The sequence below is a fragment of the Oncorhynchus mykiss genome, chromosome 25 (genome assembly GCF_013265735.2).
Source record: "Oncorhynchus mykiss isolate Arlee chromosome 25, USDA_OmykA_1.1, whole genome shotgun sequence".
NCBI classification, from domain to species: domain Eukaryota; kingdom Metazoa; phylum Chordata; class Actinopteri; order Salmoniformes; family Salmonidae; genus Oncorhynchus; species Oncorhynchus mykiss.
The window spans coordinates 34,822,549-34,843,744 of NC_048589.1; the positions used below are offsets into that span (position 1 = coordinate 34,822,549).

General features: G+C 48.9%; 1 protein-coding gene across 2 annotated transcripts in view; it reads right to left on the bottom strand.

Annotated features, from left to right (window-relative positions):
* LOC110505825 (spectrin beta chain, erythrocytic) overlaps window positions 1-21,196 on the bottom strand; it is a 119,089-nt gene that overhangs the window by 47,665 nt on the left and 50,228 nt on the right. For both annotated transcript variants that reach the window (XM_036962964.1, XM_036962963.1), the window contains exons 5-6: window positions 1,503-1,606; window positions 1,025-1,105 (exon numbers count right to left, since the gene is read on the bottom strand). In XM_036962964.1, coding sequence (XP_036818859.1) covers window positions 1,025-1,105; window positions 1,503-1,606 — 185 coding nt within the window. The remainder of the gene's footprint in view (window positions 1-1,024; window positions 1,106-1,502; window positions 1,607-21,196) is intronic.

Below are 21,196 nucleotides of genomic sequence, written 5' to 3' on the forward strand. Positions count from 1 at the left end.
CATTAGAGAGGTCAGGCACTGATTTTAGGCGATTAGGCTTGGTCCGCAGTCGGCGTTCCAATTCATCCCAAAGGTGCTCAATTGGGTTGAGGTCAGTGCTCTGTGCAGGCCAGTCAAGTTCTTCCCCACTGATCTCGACAGACCATTTCTGTACGGATCTCACTTTGAACCCCAGGGGCATTATCATGCTGAAACAGTTAAGGGCCTTCCCCAAAGTGCTGCCACAAAGTTGGAAGCACAGAATCGCCTACAAAGTCATTGTATCCTGTAGCATTAAGATTTCTTTCACGGAACTAAGTTCGTTCGATTCATCCGTTGGACCACCAGATGGTAAAGCCAGATTCATCACGCCAGAGAACGCGTTTCCACTGCTCCAGAGTCCAATGGCAGCGAGATTTACACCACTTCAGTCGATGCTCGGCATTGCGCATGGTGATCTTATGCTTGTGTGCAGCTGCTCGGCAATTGAAACACATTTCATGAAGCTCCCGATGAACAGTTCTTGTGCTGCTGTTGCTCCAGAGGCAGTTTGGAACACAGTAGTGAGTGTTGCAACTGAGGACAAATTATATTTACGCGCTACGTGCTTCAGCACTCGGCGGTCCCGTTCTATGAACTTGTGTGGCCTAACCCTTCGCGGCTGAGCCGTTGTTGCTCCTAGACTTTTTCAATTCAAAATAACAACACTTACAGTTGACCAGGGCAGCTCCAGCATGGCAGAAAGTTGACAAACTGACTTGTTGGTAAGGTGGCATCCTATGACGGTGCTACGTTGAAAGTCTCTGAGCTCTTCAGTAAGGCCATTCTACTGCAAATGTTTGTCTATGGAGATTGCATAGCTGTGTGCTTGATTTTATACACTTGTCAGCAACGGGTCTGACTGAAACAGCCGAATCCACTAATTTGAATGTGTCCACATACTTTTGTATATATATATAGTGTATATGGTTCTGTTACAACCAGGTCGTAACCAATGGCATCATTCTGGCACAGCTATTGTGGATGATATGTGATTCTATCTTACCTGTGTTTGTGTATGAGAGCGCTGAACGCCATTCCGTCTTTCCAACTGGTGGTGAAGTTGGTGATGTTTACGTTTGGATATCTGTAGAAACAGGACGGACAAAGAGTCAATGTCACGGACTGACCTCAATCCCAAACGGATCCCAGTAGCTAACAGGACTAATAACATACACTGATCCCTAATGAACCTGGCTTTATCCAAGCAACCCTGATCATTGATCCTTTTGTGGTTCCAATGTCTCAGAGAGTGAGAGCATGGTGTTGGCAAGATCAGGGCTGTGGGTTCTACTGACCTGACAAAGACTTTTGAAGGCCTATATGTCGAAGTGTTGTATATAGGGGAGGGGGGGAGTAGCAATATTCTGTGTGTGGGCCTCTTATTTCTTTATGTGCGTTCTATTGTCACATGGGCCACCAAGTTTCTCTTTCAATACTGACAGTTTCTGGAAATTGCTTTGGATTAGTCTGTTTTTACTCACCCGGCAGTCTTCATCTGGCACCAGAGTAGCAGAGCGTCCTTGGCTGTGCGGCTCTCCCGTTGAGTCCCGTCTGCCTGTCCCATCTCCACCACAATGTCTTGAATCTGTCGGACAGGGACAGGAGGGACAGAGAGTCAACTACAGTAATGAATATGGAATTTACACTAGACTAGATAGTTCTTACGTGGAGACCAAACAGACATAACACAACCTACATGTTGCCGGACACCAAGACGGTTGTGAAGAGCCACAACAACGCCTATTCAACTCAAATCAAATCGTATTTGTCACATGTGCCGAATACCACAGGCTTGTAAGTGAAATGCTCTAAACCAACAAGGCAGCTACATTTTTTTTATACAAATATTAACTTTAAAAAAATAAAATATTAGACAAAATAAGCAACAAATAGAAAAACATTTGATATCAAATTAAAATATATAAAAAATATGAATAAGAAATAAAATAAATACATATTTAAAGAGCAGCAGTAAAATAACAATAGCGAGGCTATATACAGGGTATTACGGTACAGAGTCTATGTGGAGGCTATATACAGGGTATTACGGTACAGAGTCAATGTGGAGGCTATATACAGGGTATTACGGTACAGAGTCTATGTGGAGGCTATATACAGGGTATTACGGTACAGAGTCAATGTGGAGGCTATATACAGGGTATTACGGTACAGAGTCAATGTGGAGGCTATATACAGGGTATTACGGTACAGAGTCAATGTGGAGGCTATATACAGGGTATTACGGTACAGAGTCAATGTGGAGGCTATATACATGGGGTACCGGTACAGAGTCAATGTGGAGGTTATATACAGGGGGTAACCGGTACAGAGTCAATGTGGAGGCTATATACAGGGGATACCGGTACAGAGTGAATGTGGAGGCTATATACAGGGGGTAACCGGTACAGAGTCAATGTGGAGGCTATATACAGGGTATTACGGTACAGAGTCAATGTGGAGGCTATATACAGGGGGTAACCGGTACAGAGTCAATGTGGAGGCTATATACAGGGGGTAACCGGTACAGAGTCAATGTGGAGGCTATATACAGGGTATTACGGTACAGAGTCAATGTGGAGGCTATATACAGGGGGTAACCGGTACAGAGTCAATGTGGAGGCTATATACAGGGGGTAACCGGTACAGAGTCAATGTGGAGGCCATATACAGGGAGGTACCGGTACAGAGTCAATGTGGAGGCTATATACAGGGGGTAACCGGTACAGAGTCAATGTGGAGACTATATACAGGGGGTAACCGGTACAGAGTCAATGTGGAGGCTATATACAGGGGATACCGGTACAGAGTCAATGTGGAGGCTATATACAGGGGGTACCAGTACAGAGTCAATGTGGAGGCTATATACAGGGGGTAACCGGTACAGAGTCAATGTGGAGGCTATATACAGGGGGTAACCGGTACAGAGTCAATGTGGAGACTATATACAGGGAGGTACCGGTACAGAGTCAATGTGGAGGCTATATACAGGGGGTAACCGGTACAGAGTCAATGTGGAGGCTATATACAGGGGGTAACCGGGACAGAGTCAATGTGGAGACTATATACAGGGAGGTACCGGTACAGAGTCAATGTGGAGGCTATATACAGGGGATACCGGTACAGAGTCAATGTGGAGGCTATATACAGGGGGTACCGGTACAGAGTCAATGTGGAGGCTATATACAGGGGGTACCGGTACAGAGTCAATGTGGAGGCTATATACAGGGGGTACCGGTACAGAGTCAATGTGGAGGCTATATACAGGGGATACCGGTACAGAGTCAATGTGGAGGCTATATACAGGGGGTACCGGTACAGAGTCAATGTGGAGGCTATATACAGGGGGTACCGGTACAGAGTCAATGTGGAGGCTATATACAGGGTATTACGGTACAGAGTCAATGTGGAGGCTATATACAGGGAGGTACCGGTACAGAGTCAATGTGGAGGCTATATACAGGGGATAACCGGTACAGAGTCAATGTGGAGGCTATATACAGGGGGTAACCGGTACAGAGTCAATGTGGAGGCTATATACAGGGGGTAACCGGTACAGAGTCAATGTGGAGGCTATATACAGGGAGGTACCGGTACAGAGTCAATGTGGAGGCTATATACAGGGGGTAACCGGTACAGAGTCAATGTGGAGGCTATATACAGGGGGTAACCGGTACAGAGTCAATGTGGAGGCTATATACAGGGAGGTACCGGTACAGAGTCAATGTGGAGGCTATATACAGGGGGTAACCGGTACAGAGTCAATGTGGAGGCTATATACAGGGGGTAACCGGTACAGAGTCAATGTGGAGGCTATATACAGGGGGTACCGGTACAGAGTCAATGTGGAGGCTATATACAGGGGGTACCGGTACAGAGTCAATGTGGAGGCTATATACAGGGGGTACCGGTACAGAGTCAATGTGGAGGCTATATACAGGGGGTACCGGTACAGAGTCAATGTGGAGGCTATATACAGGGGGTACCGGTACAGAGTCAATGTGGAGGCTATATACAGGGGGTACCGGTACAGAGTCAATGTGGAGGCTATATACAGGGGGTACCGGTACAGAGTCAATGTGGAGGCTATATACAGGGGGTACCGGTACAGAGTCAATGTGGAGGCTATATACAGGGGGTACCGGTACAGAGTCAATGTGGAGGCTATATACAGGGGGTACCGGTACAGAGTCAATGTGGAGGCTATATACAGGGGGTACCAGTACAGAGTCAATGTGGAGGCTATATACAGGGGGTACCGGTACAGAGTCAATGTGGAGGCTATATACAGGGGGTACCAGTACAGAGTCAATGTGGAGGCTATATACAGGGGGTACCAGTACAGAGTCAATGTGGAGGCTATATACAGGGGGTACCAGTACAGAGTCAATGTGGAGGCTATATACAGGGGGTACCGGTACAGAGTCAATGTGGAGACTATATACAGGGGGTAACCGGTACAGAGTCAATGTGGAGGCTATATACAGGGGGTACCGGTACAGAGTCAATGTGGAGGCTATATACAGGGGGTAACCGGTACAGAGTCAATGTGGAGGCTATATACAGGGGGTACTGGTACAGAGTCAATGTGGAGACTATATACAGGGGATAACCGGTACAGAGTCAATGTGGAGGCTATATACAGGGGGTAACCGGTACAGAGTCAATGTGGAGACTATATACAGGGGATAACCGGTACAGAGTCAATGTGGAGGCTATATACAGGGGGTAACCGGTACAGAGTCAATGTGGAGGCTATATACAGGGGATACCGGTACAGAGTCAATGTGGAGGCTATATACAGGGGGTAACCGGTACAGAGTCAATGTGGAGGCTATATACAGGGGGTACCGGTACAGAGTCAATGTGGAGACTATATACAGGGGGTAACCGGTACAGAGTCAATGTGGAGGCTATATACAGGGGGTACCGGTACAGAGTCAATGTGGAGACTATATACAGGGGGTAACCGGTACAGAGTCAATGTGGAGGCTATATACAGGGGGTACTGGTACAGAGTCAATGTGGAGACTATATACAGGGGATAACCGGTACAGAGTCAATGTGGAGGCTATATACATGGGGTACTGGTACAGAGTCAATGTGGAGGCTATATACAGGGGGTACTGATACAGAGTCAATGTGGAAGCTATATACAGGGGATACCGGTACAGAGTCAATGTGGAGGCTATATACAGGGGGTAACCGGTACAGAGTCAATGTGGAGGCTATATACAGGGGGTACCGGTACAGAGTCAATGTGGAGGCTATATACAGGGGATAACCGGTACAGAGTCAATGTGGAGGCTATATACATGGGGTACTGGTACAGAGTCAATGTGGAGGCTATATACATGGGGTACTGGTACAGAGTCAATGTGGAGGCTATATACAGGGGATACCGGTACAGAGTCAATGTGGAGGCTATATACAGGGGGTAACCGGTACAGAGTCAATGTGGAGGCTATATACAGGGGGTAACCGGTACAGAGTCAATGTGGAGGCTATATACAGGGGGTAACCGGTACAGAGTCAATGTGGAGGCTATATACATGGGGTACTGGTACAGAGTCAATGTGAGGGCTATATACAGGGGATACCGGTACAGAGTCAATGTGGAGGCCATATACAGGGAGGTACCGGTACAGAGTCAATGTGGAGGCTATATACATGGGGTACCGGTACAGAGTCAATGTGGAGGCTATATACAGGGGATACCGGTACAGAGTCAATGTGGAGGCCATATACATGGGGTACTGGTACAGAGTCAATGTGGAGGCTATATACAGGGGATACCGGTACAGAGTCAATGTGGAGGCCATATACAGGGAGGTACCGGTACAGAGTCAATGTGGAGGCTATATACATGGGTACCGGTACAGAGTCAATGTGGAGGCTATATACAGGGGGTAACCGGTACAGAGTCAATGTGGAGGCTATATACAGGGGGTAACCGGTACAGAGTCATGTGGGGCTATATACAGGGGATAACCGGTACAGAGTCAATGTGGAGGCTATATACAGGGGGTAACCGGTACAGAGTCAATGTGGAGGCTATATACAGGGAGGTACCGGTACAGAGTCAATGTGGAGGCTATATACATGGGGTACTGGTACAGAGTCAATGTGGAGGCTATATACAGGGGATACCGGTACAGAGTCAATGTGGAGGCCATATACAGGAGGTACCGGTACAGAGTCAATGTGGAGGCTATATACATGGGGTACCGGTACAGAGTCAATGTGGAGACTATATACAGGGGGGTAACCGGTACAGAGTCAATGTGGAGGCTATATACAGGGGGTAACCGGTACAGAGTCAATGTGGAGGCTATATACAGGGGATAACCGGTACAGAGTCAATGTGGAGACTATATACAGGGGGTAACCGGTACAGAGTCAATGTGGAGGCTATATACAGGGGGTAACCGGTACAGAGTCAATGTGGAGGCTATTTACAGGGGATAACCGGTACAGAGTCAATGTGGAGGCTATATACAGGGGATAACCGGTACAGAGTCAATGTGGAGGCTATATAAGGGGTACCGGTACAGAGTCAATGTGGAGGCTATATACAGGGGTACCGGTACAGAGTCAATGTGGAGGCTATATACAGGGGATAACCGGTACAGAGTCAATGTGGAAGGCTATATAGAGGGGGTACCGGTACAGAGTCAATGTGGAGGCTATATACAGGGGGTACCGGTACAGAGTCAATGTGGAGGCTATATAGAGGGGGTACCGGTACAGAGTCAATGTGGAGGCTATATACAGGGGGTACCGGTACAGAGTCAATGTGGAGGCTATATAGAGGGGGGTACCGGTACAGAGTCAATGTGGAGGCTATATACAGGGGGTACCGGTACAGAGTCAATGTGGAGACTATATACAGGGGATAACCGGTACAGAGTCAATGTGGAGGCTATATACAGGGGATAAACCGGTACAGAGTCAATGTGGAGGTTATATACAGGGGATACCGGTACAGAGTCAATGTGGAGGCTATATACAGGGGATAACCGGTACAGAGTCAATGTGGAGGTTATATACAGGGGATACCGGTACAGAGTCAATGTGGAGGCTATATACAGGGGGTAACCGGTACAGAGTCAATGTGGAGGCTATATACATGGGGTACTGGTACAGAGTCAATGTGGAGGCTATATACAGGGGATACCGGTACAGAGTCAATGTGGAGGCCATATACAGGGAGGTACCGGTACAGAGTCAATGTGGAGGCTATATACATGGGGTACCGGTACAGAGTCAATGTGGAGGCTATATACAGGGGATACCGGTACAGAGTCAATGTGGAGGCCATATACATGGGGTACTGGTACAGAGTCAATGTGGAGGCTATATACAGGGGATACCGGTACAGAGTCAATGTGGAGGCCATATACAGGGAGGTACCGGTACAGAGTCAATGTGGAGGCTATATACATGGGGTACCGGTACAGAGTCAATGTGGAGGCTATATACAGGGGGTAACCGGTACAGAGTCAATGTGGAGGCTATATACAGGGGGTAACCGGTACAGAGGTCAATGTGGAGGCTATATACAGGGGATAACCGGTACAGAGTCAATGTGGAGGCTATATACAGGGGGTAACCGGTACAGAGTCAATGTGGAGGCTATATACAGGGAGGTACCGGTACAGAGTCAATGTGGAGGCTATATACATGGGGTACTGGTACAGAGTCAATGTGGAGGCTATATACAGGGGATACCGGTACAGAGTCAATGTGGAGGCCATATACAGGGAGGTACCGGTACAGAGTCAATGTGGAGCTATATACATGGGGTACCGGTACAGAGTCAATGTGGAGACTATATACAGGGGGTAACCGGTACAGAGTCAATGTGGAGGCTATATACAGGGGGTAACCGGTACAGAGTCAATGTGGAGGCTATATACAGGGGGATAACCGGTACAGAGTCAATGTGGAGACTATATACAGGGGGTAACCGGTACAGAGTCAATGTGGAGGCTATATACAGGGGGTAACCGGTACAGAGTCAATGTGGAGGCTATTTACAGGGGATAACCGGTACAGAGTCAATGTGGAGGCTATATACAGGGGATAACCGGTACAGAGTCAATGTGGAGGCTATATAAAGGGGGTACCGGTACAGAGTCAATGTGGAGGCTATATACAGGGGGTACCGGTACAGAGTCAATGTGGAGGCTATATACAGGGGATAACCGGTACAGAGTCAATGTGGAGGCTATATAGAGGGGGTACCGGTACAGAGTCAATGTGGAGGCTATATACAGGGGGGTACCGGTACAGAGTCAATGTGGAGGCTATATAGAGGGGGTACCGGTACAGAGTCAATGTGGAGGCTATATACAGGGGGTACCGTACAGAGTCAATGTGGAGGCTATATAGAGGGGGTACCGGTACAGAGTCAATGTGGAGGCTATATACAGGGGGTACCGGTACAGAGTCAATGTGGAGACTATATACAGGGGATAACCGGTACAGAGTCAATGTGGAGGCTATATACAGGGGATAACCGGTACAGAGTCAATGTGGAGGTTATATACAGGGGATACCGGTACAGAGTCAATGTGGAGGCTATATACAGGGGATAACCGGTACAGAGTCAATGTGGAGGTTATATACAGGGGATACCGGTACAGAGTCAATGTGGAGGCTATATACAGGGGGTAACCGGTACAGAGTCAATGTGGAGGCTATATACAGGGGATAACCGGTACAGAGTCAATGTGGAGGCTATATAAAGGGGGTAACCGGTACGAGTCAATGTGGAGGCTATATACAGGGGATACCGGTACAGAGTCAATGTGGAGGCCATATACAGGGAGGTACCGGTACAGAGTCAATGTGGAGGCTATATACAGGGGATAACCGGTACAGAGTCAATGTGGAGGCTATATACAGGGGATAACCGGTACAGAGTCAATGTGGAGGCCATATACAGGGAGGTACCGATACAGAGTCAATGTGGAGGCTATATACAGGGGATACCGGTACAGAGTCAATGTGGAGGCCATATACAGGGAGGTACCGGTACAGAGTCAATGTGGAGGCTATATACAGGGGGTAACCGGTACAGAGTCAATGTGGAGGCCATATACAGGGAGGTACCGGTACAGAGTCAATGTGGAGGCTATATACAGGGGATACCGGTACAGAGTCAATGTGGAGGCTATATACAGGGGGTACCGGTACAGAGTCAATGTGGAGGCTATATACAGGGGATACCGGTACAGAGTCAATGTGGAGGCTATATACAGGGGGTAACCGGTACAGAGTCAATGTGGAGGCTATATACAGGGGGTAACCGGTACAGAGTCAATGTGGAGGCCATATACAGGGGATAACCGGTACAGAGTCAATGTGGAGGCTATATACAGGGGATACCGGTACAGAGTCAATGTGGAGGCTATATACAGGGGGTACCGGTACAGAGTCAATGTGGAGGCTATATACAGGGGATACCGGTACAGAGTCAATGTGGAGGCTATATACAGGGGGTAACCGGTACAGAGTCAATGTGGAGGCTATATACAGGGGGTAACCGGTACAGAGTCAATGTGGAGGCCATATACAGGGGATAACCGGTACAGAGTCAATGTGGAGGCTATATACAGGGGGTAACCGGTACAGAGTCAATGTGGAGGGTATATACAGGGGGTACCGGTACAGAGTCATGTGGAGGCTATATACAGGGGATACCGGTACAGGAGTCAATGTGGAGGCTATATACAGGGGGTAACCGGTACAGAGTCAATGTGGAGGCTATATACAGGGGGTAACCGGTACAGAGTCAACGTGGAGGCCATATACAGGGAGGTACCGGTACAGAGTCAATGTGGAGGCCATATACAGGGGATACCGGTACAGAGTCAATGTGGAGGCTATATACAGGGGGTAACCGGTACAGAGTCAATGTGGAGGCTATATACAGGGGGTAACCGGTACAGAGTCATTGTGGAGGCTATATACAGGGGGTAACCGGTACAGAGTCCATGTGGAGGCTATATACAGGGGGTAACCGGTACAGAGTCAATGTGGAGGCTATATACAGGGGGTAACCGGTACAGAGTCAATGTGGAGGCTATATACAGGGGGTACCGGTACAGAGTCAATGTGGAGGCTATATACAGGGGGTAACCGGTACAGAGTCCATGTGGAGGCTATATACAGGGGGTAACCGGTACAGAGTCAATGTGGAGGCTATATACAGGGGGTAACCGGTACAGAGTCCATGTGGAGGCTATATACAGTGGGTACCGGTACAGAGTCAATGTGGAGGCTATATACAGGGGGTAACCGGTACAGAGTCAATGTGGAGGCTATATACAGGGGGTAACCGTACAGAGTCAATGTGGAGGCTATATACAGGGGGTAACCGGTACAGAGTCAATGTGGAGGCTATATACAGGGGGTAACCGGTACAGAGTCAATGTGGAGGCTATATACAGGGGGTACCGGTACAGAGTCAATGTGGAGGCTATATACAGGGGGTAACCGGTACAGAGTCAATGTGGAGGCTATATACAGGGGGTAACCGGTACAGAGTCAATGTGGAGGCTATATACAGGGGGTAACCGGTACAGAGTCAATGTGGAGGCTATATACAGGGGGTACCGGTACAGAGTCAATGTGGAGGCTATATACAGGGGGTAACCGGTACAGAGTCAATGTGGAGGCTATATACAGGGGGTAACCGGTACAGAGTCAATGTGGAGGCTATATACAGGGGGTACCGGTACAGAGTCAATGTGGAGGCTATATACAGGGGGTACAGTACAGAGTCAATGTGGAGGCTATATACAGGGGTAACCGGTACAGAGTCAATGTGGAGGCTATATACAGGGGGTACCGGTACAGAGTCAATGTGGAGGCTATATAAAGGGGGTAACCGGTACAGAGTCAATGTGGAGGCTATATACAGGGGGTACCGGTACAGAGTCAATGTGGAGGCTATATACAGGGGGTAACCGGTACAGAGTCAATTTGGAGGCTATATACAGGGGGTAACCGGTACAGAGTCAATGTGGAGGCTATATACAGGGGTACCGGTACAGAGTCAATGTGGAGGCTATATACAGGGGATAACCGGTACAGAGTCAATGTGGAGGCTATATACAGGGGGTACCGGTACAGAGTCAATGTGGAGGCTATATACAGGGGGTACCGGTACAGAGTCAATGTGGAGGCTATATACAGGGGATAACCGGTACAGAGTCAATGTGGAGGCTATATACAGGGGGTACCGGTACAGAGTCAATGTGGAGGCTATATACAGGGGGTACCGGTACAGAGTCAATGTGGAGGCTATATACAGGGGATAACCGGTACAGAGTCAATGTGGAGGCTATATACAGGGGGTACCGGTACAGAGTCAATGTGGAGGCTATATACAGGGGGTAACCGGTACAGAGTCAATGTGGAGGCTATATACAGGGGGTAACCGGTACAGAGTCAATGTGGAGGCTATATACAGGGGGTACCGGTACAGAGTCAATGTGGAGGCTATATACAGGGGGTAACCTGTACAGAGTCAATGTGGAGGCTATATACAGGGGGTACTGGTACAGAGTCAATGTGGAGGCTATATACAGGGGGTACCGGTACAGAGTCAATGTGGAGACTATATACAGGGGGTAACCGGTACAGAGTCAATGTGGAGGCTATATACAGGGGGTAACCGGTACAGAGTCAATGTGGAGGCTATATACAGGGGGTACTGGTACAGAGTCAATGTGGAGGCTATATACAGGGGGTACCAGTACAGAGTCAATGTGGAGGCTATATACATGGGGTACCGGTACAGAGTCAATGTGGAGGCTATATACAGGGGGTAACCGGTACAGAGTCAATGTGGAGGCTATATACAGGGGGTAACCGGTACAGAGTCAATGTGGAGGCTATATACAGGGGATAACCGGTACAGAGTCAATGTGGAGGTTATATACAGGGGATACCGGTACAGAGTCAACGTGGAGGCTATATACAGGGGGTAACCGGTACAGAGTCAATGTGGAGGCTATATACAGGGGATAACCGGTACAGAGTCAATGTGGAGGCTATATAAAGGGGGTAACCGGTACAGAGTCAATGTGGAGGCTATATACAGGGGATACCGGTACAGAGTCAATGTGGAGGCCATATACAGGGAGGTACCGGTACAGAGTCAATGTGGAGGCTATATACAGGGGATAACCGGTACAGAGTCAATGTGGAGGCTATATACAGGGGATAACCGGTACAGAGTCAATGTGGAGGCCATATACAGGGAGGTACCGATACAGAGTCAATGTGGAGGCTATATACAGGGGATACCGGTACAGAGTCAATGTGGAGGCCATATACAGGGAGGTACCGGTACAGAGTCAATGTGGAGGCTATATACAGGGGGTAACCGGTACAGAGTCAATGTGGAGGCCATATACAGGGGATAACAGTACAGAGTCAATGTGGAGGCCATATACAGGGAGGTACCGGTACAGAGTCAATGTGGAGGCTATATACAGGGGGTAACCGGTACAGAGTCAATGTGGAGGCTATATACAGGGGGTACCGGTACAGAGTCAATGTGGAGGCTATATACAGGGGGTAACCGGTACAGAGTCCATGTGGAGGCTATATACAGGGGGTAACCGGTACAGAGTCAATGTGGAGGCTATATACAGGGGTAACCGGTACAGAGTCCATGTGGAGGCTATATACAGTGGGTACCGGTACAGAGTCAATGTGGAGGCTATATACAGGGGGTAACCGGTACAGAGTCAATGTGGAGGCTATATACAGGGGGTAACCGGTACAGAGTCAATGTGGAGGCTATATACAGGGGGTAACCGGTACAGAGTCAATGTGGAGGCTATATACAGGGGGTAACCGGTACAGAGTCAATGTGGAGGCTATATACAGGGGGTACCGGTACAGAGTCAATGTGGAGGCTATATACAGGGGGTAACCGGTACAGAGTCAATGTGGAGGCTATATACAGGGGGTAACCGGTACAGAGTCAATGTGGAGGCTATATACAGGGGGTAACCGGTACAGAGTCAATGTGGAGGCTATATACAGGGGGTACCGGTACAGAGTCAATGTGGAGGCTATATACAGGGGGTAACCGGTACAGAGTCAATGTGGAGGCTATATACAGGGGGGTAACCGGTACAGAGTCAATGTGGAGGCTATATACAGGGGGTACCGGTACAGAGTCAATGTGGAGGCTATATACAGGGGGTACCAGTACAGAGTCAATGTGGAGGCTATATACAGGGGGTAACCGGTACAGAGTCAATGTGGAGGCTATATACAGGGGGTACCGGTACAGAGTCAATGTGGAGGCTATATAAAGGGGGTAACCGGTACAGAGTCAATGTGGAGGGCTATATACAGGGGGTACCGGTACAGAGTCAATGTGGAGGCTATATACAGGGGGTAACCGGTACAGAGTCAATTTGGAGGCTATATACAGGGGGTAACCGGTACAGAGTCAATGTGGAGGCTATATACAGGGGGTACCGGTACAGAGTCAATGTGGAGGCTATATACAGGGGATAACCGGTACAGAGTCAATGTGGAGGCTATATACAGGGGGTACCGGTACAGAGTCAATGTGGAGGCTATATACAGGGGGTACCGGTACAGAGTCAATGTGGAGGCTATATACAGGGGGTACTGGTACAGAGTCAATGTGGAGACTATATACAGGGGATAACCGGTACAGAGTCAATGTGGAGGCTATATACATGGGGTACTGGTACAGAGTCAATGTGGAGGCTATATACAGGGGGTACTGATACAGAGTCAATGTGGAAGCTATATACAGGGGATACCGGTACAGAGTCAATGTGGAGGCTATATACAGGGGGTAACCGGTACAGAGTCAATGTGGAGGCTATATACAGGGGGTACCGGTACAGAGTCAATGTGGAGGCTATATACAGGGGATAACCGGTACAGAGTCAATGTGGAGGCTATATACATGGGGTACTGGTACAGAGTCAATGTGGAGGCTATATACATGGGGTACTGGTACAGAGTCAATGTGGAGGCTATATACAGGGGATACCGGTACAGAGTCAATGTGGAGGCTATATACAGGGGGTAACCGGTACAGAGTCAATGTGGAGGCTATATACAGGGGGTAACCGGTACAGAGTCAATGTGGAGGCTATATACAGGGGGTAACCGGTACAGAGTCAATGTGGAGGCTATATACATGGGGTACTGGTACAGAGTCAATGTGGAGGCTATATACAGGGGATACCGGTACAGAGTCAATGTGGAGGCCATATACAGGGAGGTACCGGTACAGAGTCAATGTGGAGGCTATATACATGGGGTACCGGTACAGAGTCAATGTGGAGGCTATATACAGGGGATACCGGTACAGAGTCAATGTGGAGGCCATATACATGGGGTACTGGTACAGAGTCAATGTGGAGGCTATATACAGGGGATACCGGTACAGAGTCAATGTGGAGGCCATATACAGGGAGGTACCGGTACAGAGTCAATGTGGAGGCTATATACATGGGGTACCGGTACAGAGTCAATGTGGAGGCTATATACAGGGGGTAACCGGTACAGAGTCAATGTGGAGGCTATATACAGGGGGTAACCGGTACAGAGTCAATGTGGAGGCTATATACAGGGGATAACCGGTACAGAGTCAATGTGGAGGCTATATACAGGGGGTAACCGGTACAGAGTCAATGTGGAGGCTATATACAGGGAGGTACCGGTACAGAGTCAATGTGGAGGCTATATACATGGGGTACTGGTACAGAGTCAATGTGGAGGCTATATACAGGGGATACCGGTACAGAGTCAATGTGGAGGCCATATACAGGGAGGTACCGGTACAGAGTCAATGTGGAGGCTATATACATGGGGTACCGGTACAGAGTCAATGTGGAGACTATATACAGGGGGTAACCGGTACAGAGTCAATGTGGAGGCTATATACAGGGGGTAACCGGTACAGAGTCAATGTGGAGGCTATATACAGGGGATAACCGGTACAGAGTCAATGTGGAGACTATATACAGGGGGTAACCGGTACAGAGTCAATGTGGAGGCTATATACAGGGGGTAACCGGTACAGAGTCAATGTGGAGGCTATTTACAGGGGATAACCGGTACAGAGTCAATGTGGAGGCTATATACAGGGGATAACCGGTACAGAGTCAATGTGGAGGCTATATAAAGGGGGTACCGGTACAGAGTCAATGTGGAGGCTATATACAGGGGGTACCGGTACAGAGTCAATGTGGAGGCTATATACAGGGGATAACCGGTACAGAGTCAATGTGGAGGCTATATAGAGGGGGTACCGGTACAGAGTCAATGTGGAGGCTATATACAGGGGGTACCGGTACAGAGTCAATGTGGAGGCTATATAGAGGGGGTACCGGTACAGAGTCAATGTGGAGGCTATATACAGGGGGTACCGGTACAGAGTCAATGTGGAGGCTATATAGAGGGGGTACCGGTACAGAGTCAATGTGGAGGCTATATACAGGGGGTACCGGTACAGAGTCAATGTGGAGACTATATACAGGGGATAACCGGTACAGAGTCAATGTGGAGGCTATATACAGGGGATAACCGGTACAGAGTCAATGTGGAGGTTATATACAGGGGATACCGGTACAGAGTCAATGTGGAGGCTATATACAGGGGATAACCGGTACAGAGTCAATGTGGAGGTTATATACAGGGGATACCGGTACAGAGTCAATGTGGAGGCTATATACAGGGGGTAACCGGTACAGAGTCAATGTGGAGGCTATATACAGGGGATAACCGGTACAGAGTCAATGTGGAGGCTATATAAAGGGGGTAACCGGTACAGAGTCAATGTGGAGGCTATATACAGGGGATACCGGTACAGAGTCAATGTGGAGGCCATATACAGGGAGGTACCGGTACAGAGTCAATGTGGAGGCTATATACAGGGGATAACCGGTACAGAGTCAATGTGGAGGCTATATACAGGGGATAACCGGTACAGAGTCAATGTGGAGGCCATATACAGGGAGGTACCGATACAGAGTCAATGTGGAGGCTATATACAGGGGATACCGGTACAGAGTCAATGTGGAGGCCATATACAGGGAGGTACCGGTACAGAGTCAATGTGGAGGCTATATACAGGGGGTAACCGGTACAGAGTCAATGTGGAGGCCATATACAGGGAGGTACCGGTACAGAGTCAATGTGGAGGCTATATACAGGGGATACCGGTACAGAGTCAATGTGGAGGCTATATACAGGGGGTACCGGTACAGAGTCAATGTGGAGGCTATATACAGGGGATACCGGTACAGAGTCAATGTGGAGGCTATATACAGGGGGTAACCGGTACAGAGTCAATGTGGAGGCTATATACAGGGGGTAACCGGTACAGAGTCAATGTGGAGGCCATATACAGGGGATAACCGGTACAGAGTCAATGTGGAGGCTATATACAGGGGGTAACCGGTACAGAGTCAATGTGGAGGGTATATACAGGGGGTACCGGTACAGAGTCAATGTGGAGGCTATATACAGGGGATACCGGTACAGAGTCAATGTGGAGGCTATATACAGGGGGTAACCGGTACAGAGTCAATGTGGAGGCTATATACAGGGGGTAACCGGTACAGAGTCAACGTGGAGGCCATATACAGGGAGGTACCGGTACAGAGTCAATGTGGAGGCCATATACAGGGGATACCGGTACAGAGTCAATGTGGAGGCTATATACAGGGGGTAACCGGTACAGAGTCAATGTGGAGGCTATATACAGGGGGGTAACCGGTACAGAGTCATTGTGGAGGCTATATACAGGGGGTAACCGGTACAGAGTCCATGTGGAGGCTATATACAGGGGGTAACCGGTACAGAGTCAATGTGGAGGCTATATACAGGGGGTAACCGGTACAGAGTCAATGTGGAGGCTATATACAGGGGGTACCGGTACAGAGTCAATGTGGAGGCTATATACAGGGGGTAACCGGTACAGAGTCCATGTGGAGGCTATATACAGGGGGTAACCGGTACAGAGTCAATGTGGAGGCTATATACAGGGGGTAACCGGTACAGAGTCCATGTGGAGGCTATATACAGTGGGTACCGGTACAGAGTCAATGTGGAGGCTATATACAGGGGGTAACCGGTACAGAGTCAATGTGGAGGCTATATACAGGGGGTAACCGGTACAGAGTCAATGTGGAGGCTATATACAGGGGGTAACCGGTACAGAGTCAATGTGGAGGCTATATACAGGGGGTAACCGGTACAGAGTCAATGTGGAGGCTATATACAGGGGGTACCGGTACAGAGTCAATGTGGAGGCTATATACAGGGGGTAACCGGTACAGAGTCAATGTGGAGGCTATATACAGGGGGTAACCGGTACAGAGTCAATGTGGAGGCTATATACAGGGGGTAACCGGTACAGAGTCAATGTGGAGGCTATATACAGGGGGTACCGGTACAGAGTCAATGTGGAGGCTATATACAGGGGGTAACCGGTACAGAGTCAATGTGGAGGCTATATACAGGGGGTAACCGGTACAGAGTCAATGTGGAGGCTATATACAGGGGGTACCGGTACAGAGTCAATGTGGAGGCTATATACAGGGGGTACCAGTACAGAGTCAATGTGGAGGCTATATACAGGGGGTAACCGGTACAGAGTCAATGTGGAGGCTATATACAGGGGGTACCGGTACAGAGTCAATGTGGAGGCTATATAAAGGGGGTAACCGGTACAGAGTCAATGTGGAGGCTATATACAGGGGGTACCGGTACAGAGTCAATGTGGAGGCTATATACAGGGGGTAACCGGTACAGAGTCAATTTGGAGGCTATATACAGGGGGTAACCGGTACAGAGTCAATGTGGAGGCTATATACAGGGGGTACCGGTACAGAGTCAATGTGGAGGCTATATACAGGGGATAACCGGTACAGAGTCAATGTGGAGGCTATATACAGGGGGTACCGGTACAGAGTCAATGTGGAGGCTATATACAGGGGGTACCGGTACAGAGTCAATGTGGAGGCTATATACAGGGGATAACCGGTACAGAGTCAATGTGGAGGCTATATACAGGGGGTACCGGTACAGAGTCAATGTGGAGGCTATATACAGGGGGTACCGGTACAGAGTCAATGTGGAGGCTATATACAGGGGATAACCGGTACAGAGTCAATGTGGAGGCTATATACAGGGGGTACCGGTACAGAGTCAATGTGGAGGCTATATACAGGGGGTAACCGGTACAGAGTCAATGTGGAGGCTATATACAGGGGGTAACCGGTACAGAGTCAATGTGGAGGCTATATACAGGGGGTACCGGTACAGAGTCAATGTGGAGGCTATATACAGGGGGTAACCTGTACAGAGTCAATGTGGAGGCTATATACAGGGGGTACTGGTACAGAGTCAATGTGGAGGCTATATACAGGGGGTACCGGTACAGAGTCAATGTGGAGACTATATACAGGGGGTAACCGGTACAGAGTCAATGTGGAGGCTATATACAGGGGGTAACCGGTACAGAGTCAATGTGGAGGCTATATACAGGGGGTACTGGTACAGAGTCAATGTGGAGGCTATATACAGGGGGTACCAGTACAGAGTCAATGTGGAGGCTATATACATGGGGTACCGGTACAGAGTCAATGTGGAGGCTATATACAGGGGGTAACCGGTACAGAGTCAATGTGGAGGCTATATACAGGGGGTAACCGGTACAGAGTCAATGTGGAGGCTATATACAGGGGATAACCGGTACAGAGTCAATGTGGAGGTTATATACAGGGGATACCGGTACAGAGTCAACGTGGAGGCTATATACAGGGGGTAACCGGTACAGAGTCAATGTGGAGGCTATATACAGGGGATAACCGGTACAGAGTCAATGTGGAGGCTATATAAAGGGGGTAACCGGTACAGAGTCAATGTGGAGGCTATATACAGGGGATACCGGTACAGAGTCAATGTGGAGGCCATATACAGGGAGGTACCGGTACAGAGTCAATGTGGAGGCTATATACAGGGGATAACCGGTACAGAGTCAATGTGGAGGCTATATACAGGGGATAACCGGTACAGAGTCAATGTGGAGGCCATATACAGGGAGGTACCGATACAGAGTCAATGTGGAGGCTATATACAGGGGATACCGGTACAGAGTCAATGTGGAGGCCATATACAGGGAGGTACCGGTACAGAGTCAATGTGGAGGCTATATACAGGGGGTAACCGGTACAGAGTCAATGTGGAGGCCATATACAGGGGATAACAGTACAGAGTCAATGTGGAGGCCATATACAGGGAGGTACCGGTACAGAGTCAATGTGGAGGCTATATACAGGGGGTAACCGGTACAGAGTCAATGTGGAGGCTATATACAGGGGGTACCGGTACAGAGTCAATGTGGAGGCTATATACAGGGGGTAACCGGTACAGAGTCCATGTGGAGGCTATATACAGGGGGTAACCGGTACAGAGTCAATGTGGAGGCTATATACAGGGGGTAACCGGTACAGAGTCCATGTGGAGGCTATATACAGTGGGTACCGGTACAGAGTCAATGTGGAGGCTATATACAGGGGGTAACCGGTACAGAGTCAATGTGGAGGCTATATACAGGGGGTAACCGGTACAGAGTCAATGTGGAGGCTATATACAGGGGGTAACCGGTACAGAGTCAATGTGGAGGCTATATACAGGGGGTAACCGGTACAGAGTCAATGTGGAGGCTATATACAGGGGGTACCGGTACAGAGTCAATGTGGAGGCTATATACAGGGGGTAACCGGTACAGAGTCAATGTGGAGGCTATATACAGGGGGTAACCGGTACAGAGTCAATGTGGAGGCTATATACAGGGGGTAACCGGTACAGAGTCAATGTGGAGGCTATATACAGGGGGTACCGGTACAGAGTCAATGTGGAGGCTATATACAGGGGGTAACCGGTACAGAGTCAATGTGGAGGCTATATACAGGGGGTAACCGGTACAGAGTCAATGTGGAGGCTATATACAGGGGGTACCGGTACAGAGTCAATGTGGAGGCTATATACAGGGGGTACCAGTACAGAGTCAATGTGGAGGCTATATACAGGGGGTAACCGGTACAGAGTCAATGTGGAGGCTATATACAGGGGGTACCGGTACAGAGTCAATGTGGAGGCTATATAAAGGGGGTAACCGGTACAGAGTCAATGTGGAGGCTATATACAGGGGGTACCGGTACAGAGTCAATGTGGAGGCTATATACAGGGGGTAACCGGTACAGAGTCAATTTGGAGGCTATATACAGGGGGTAACCGGTACAGAGTCAATGTGGAGGCTATATACAGGGGGTACCGGTACAGAGTCAATGTGGAGGCTATATACAGGGGATAACCGGTACAGAGTCAATGTGGAGGCTATATACAGGGGGTACCGGTACAGAGTCAATGTGGAGGCTATATACAGGGGGTACCGGTACAGAGTCAATGTGGAGGCTATATACAGGGGATAACCGGTACAGAGTCAATGTGGAGGCTATATACAGGGGGTACCGGTACAGAGTCAATGTGGAGGCTATATACAGGGGGTACCGGTACAGAGTCAATGTGGAGGCTATATACAGGGGATAACCGGTACAGAGTCAATGTGGAGGCTATATACAGGGGGTACCGGTACAGAGTCAATGTGGAGGCTATATACAGGGGGTAACCGGTACAGAGTCAATGTGGAGGCTATATACAGGGGGTAACCGGTACAGAGTCAATGTGGAGGCTATATACAGGGGGTACCGGTACAGAGTCAATGTGGAGGCTATATACAGGGGGTAACCTGTACAGAGTCAATGTGGAGGCTATATACAGGGGGTACTGGTACAGAGTCAATGTGGAGGCTATATACAGGGGGTACCGGTACAGAGTCAATGTGGAGACTATATACAGGGGGTAACCGGTACAGAGTCAATGTGGAGGCTATATACAGGGGGTAACCGGTACAGAGTCAATGTGGAGGCTATATACAGGGGGTACTGGTACAGAGTCAATGTGGAGGCTATATACAGGGGGTACCAGTACAGAGTCAATGTGGAGGCTATATACATGGGGTACCGGTACAGAGTCAATGTGGAGGCTATATACAGGGGGTAACCGGTACAGAGTCAATGTGGAGGCTATA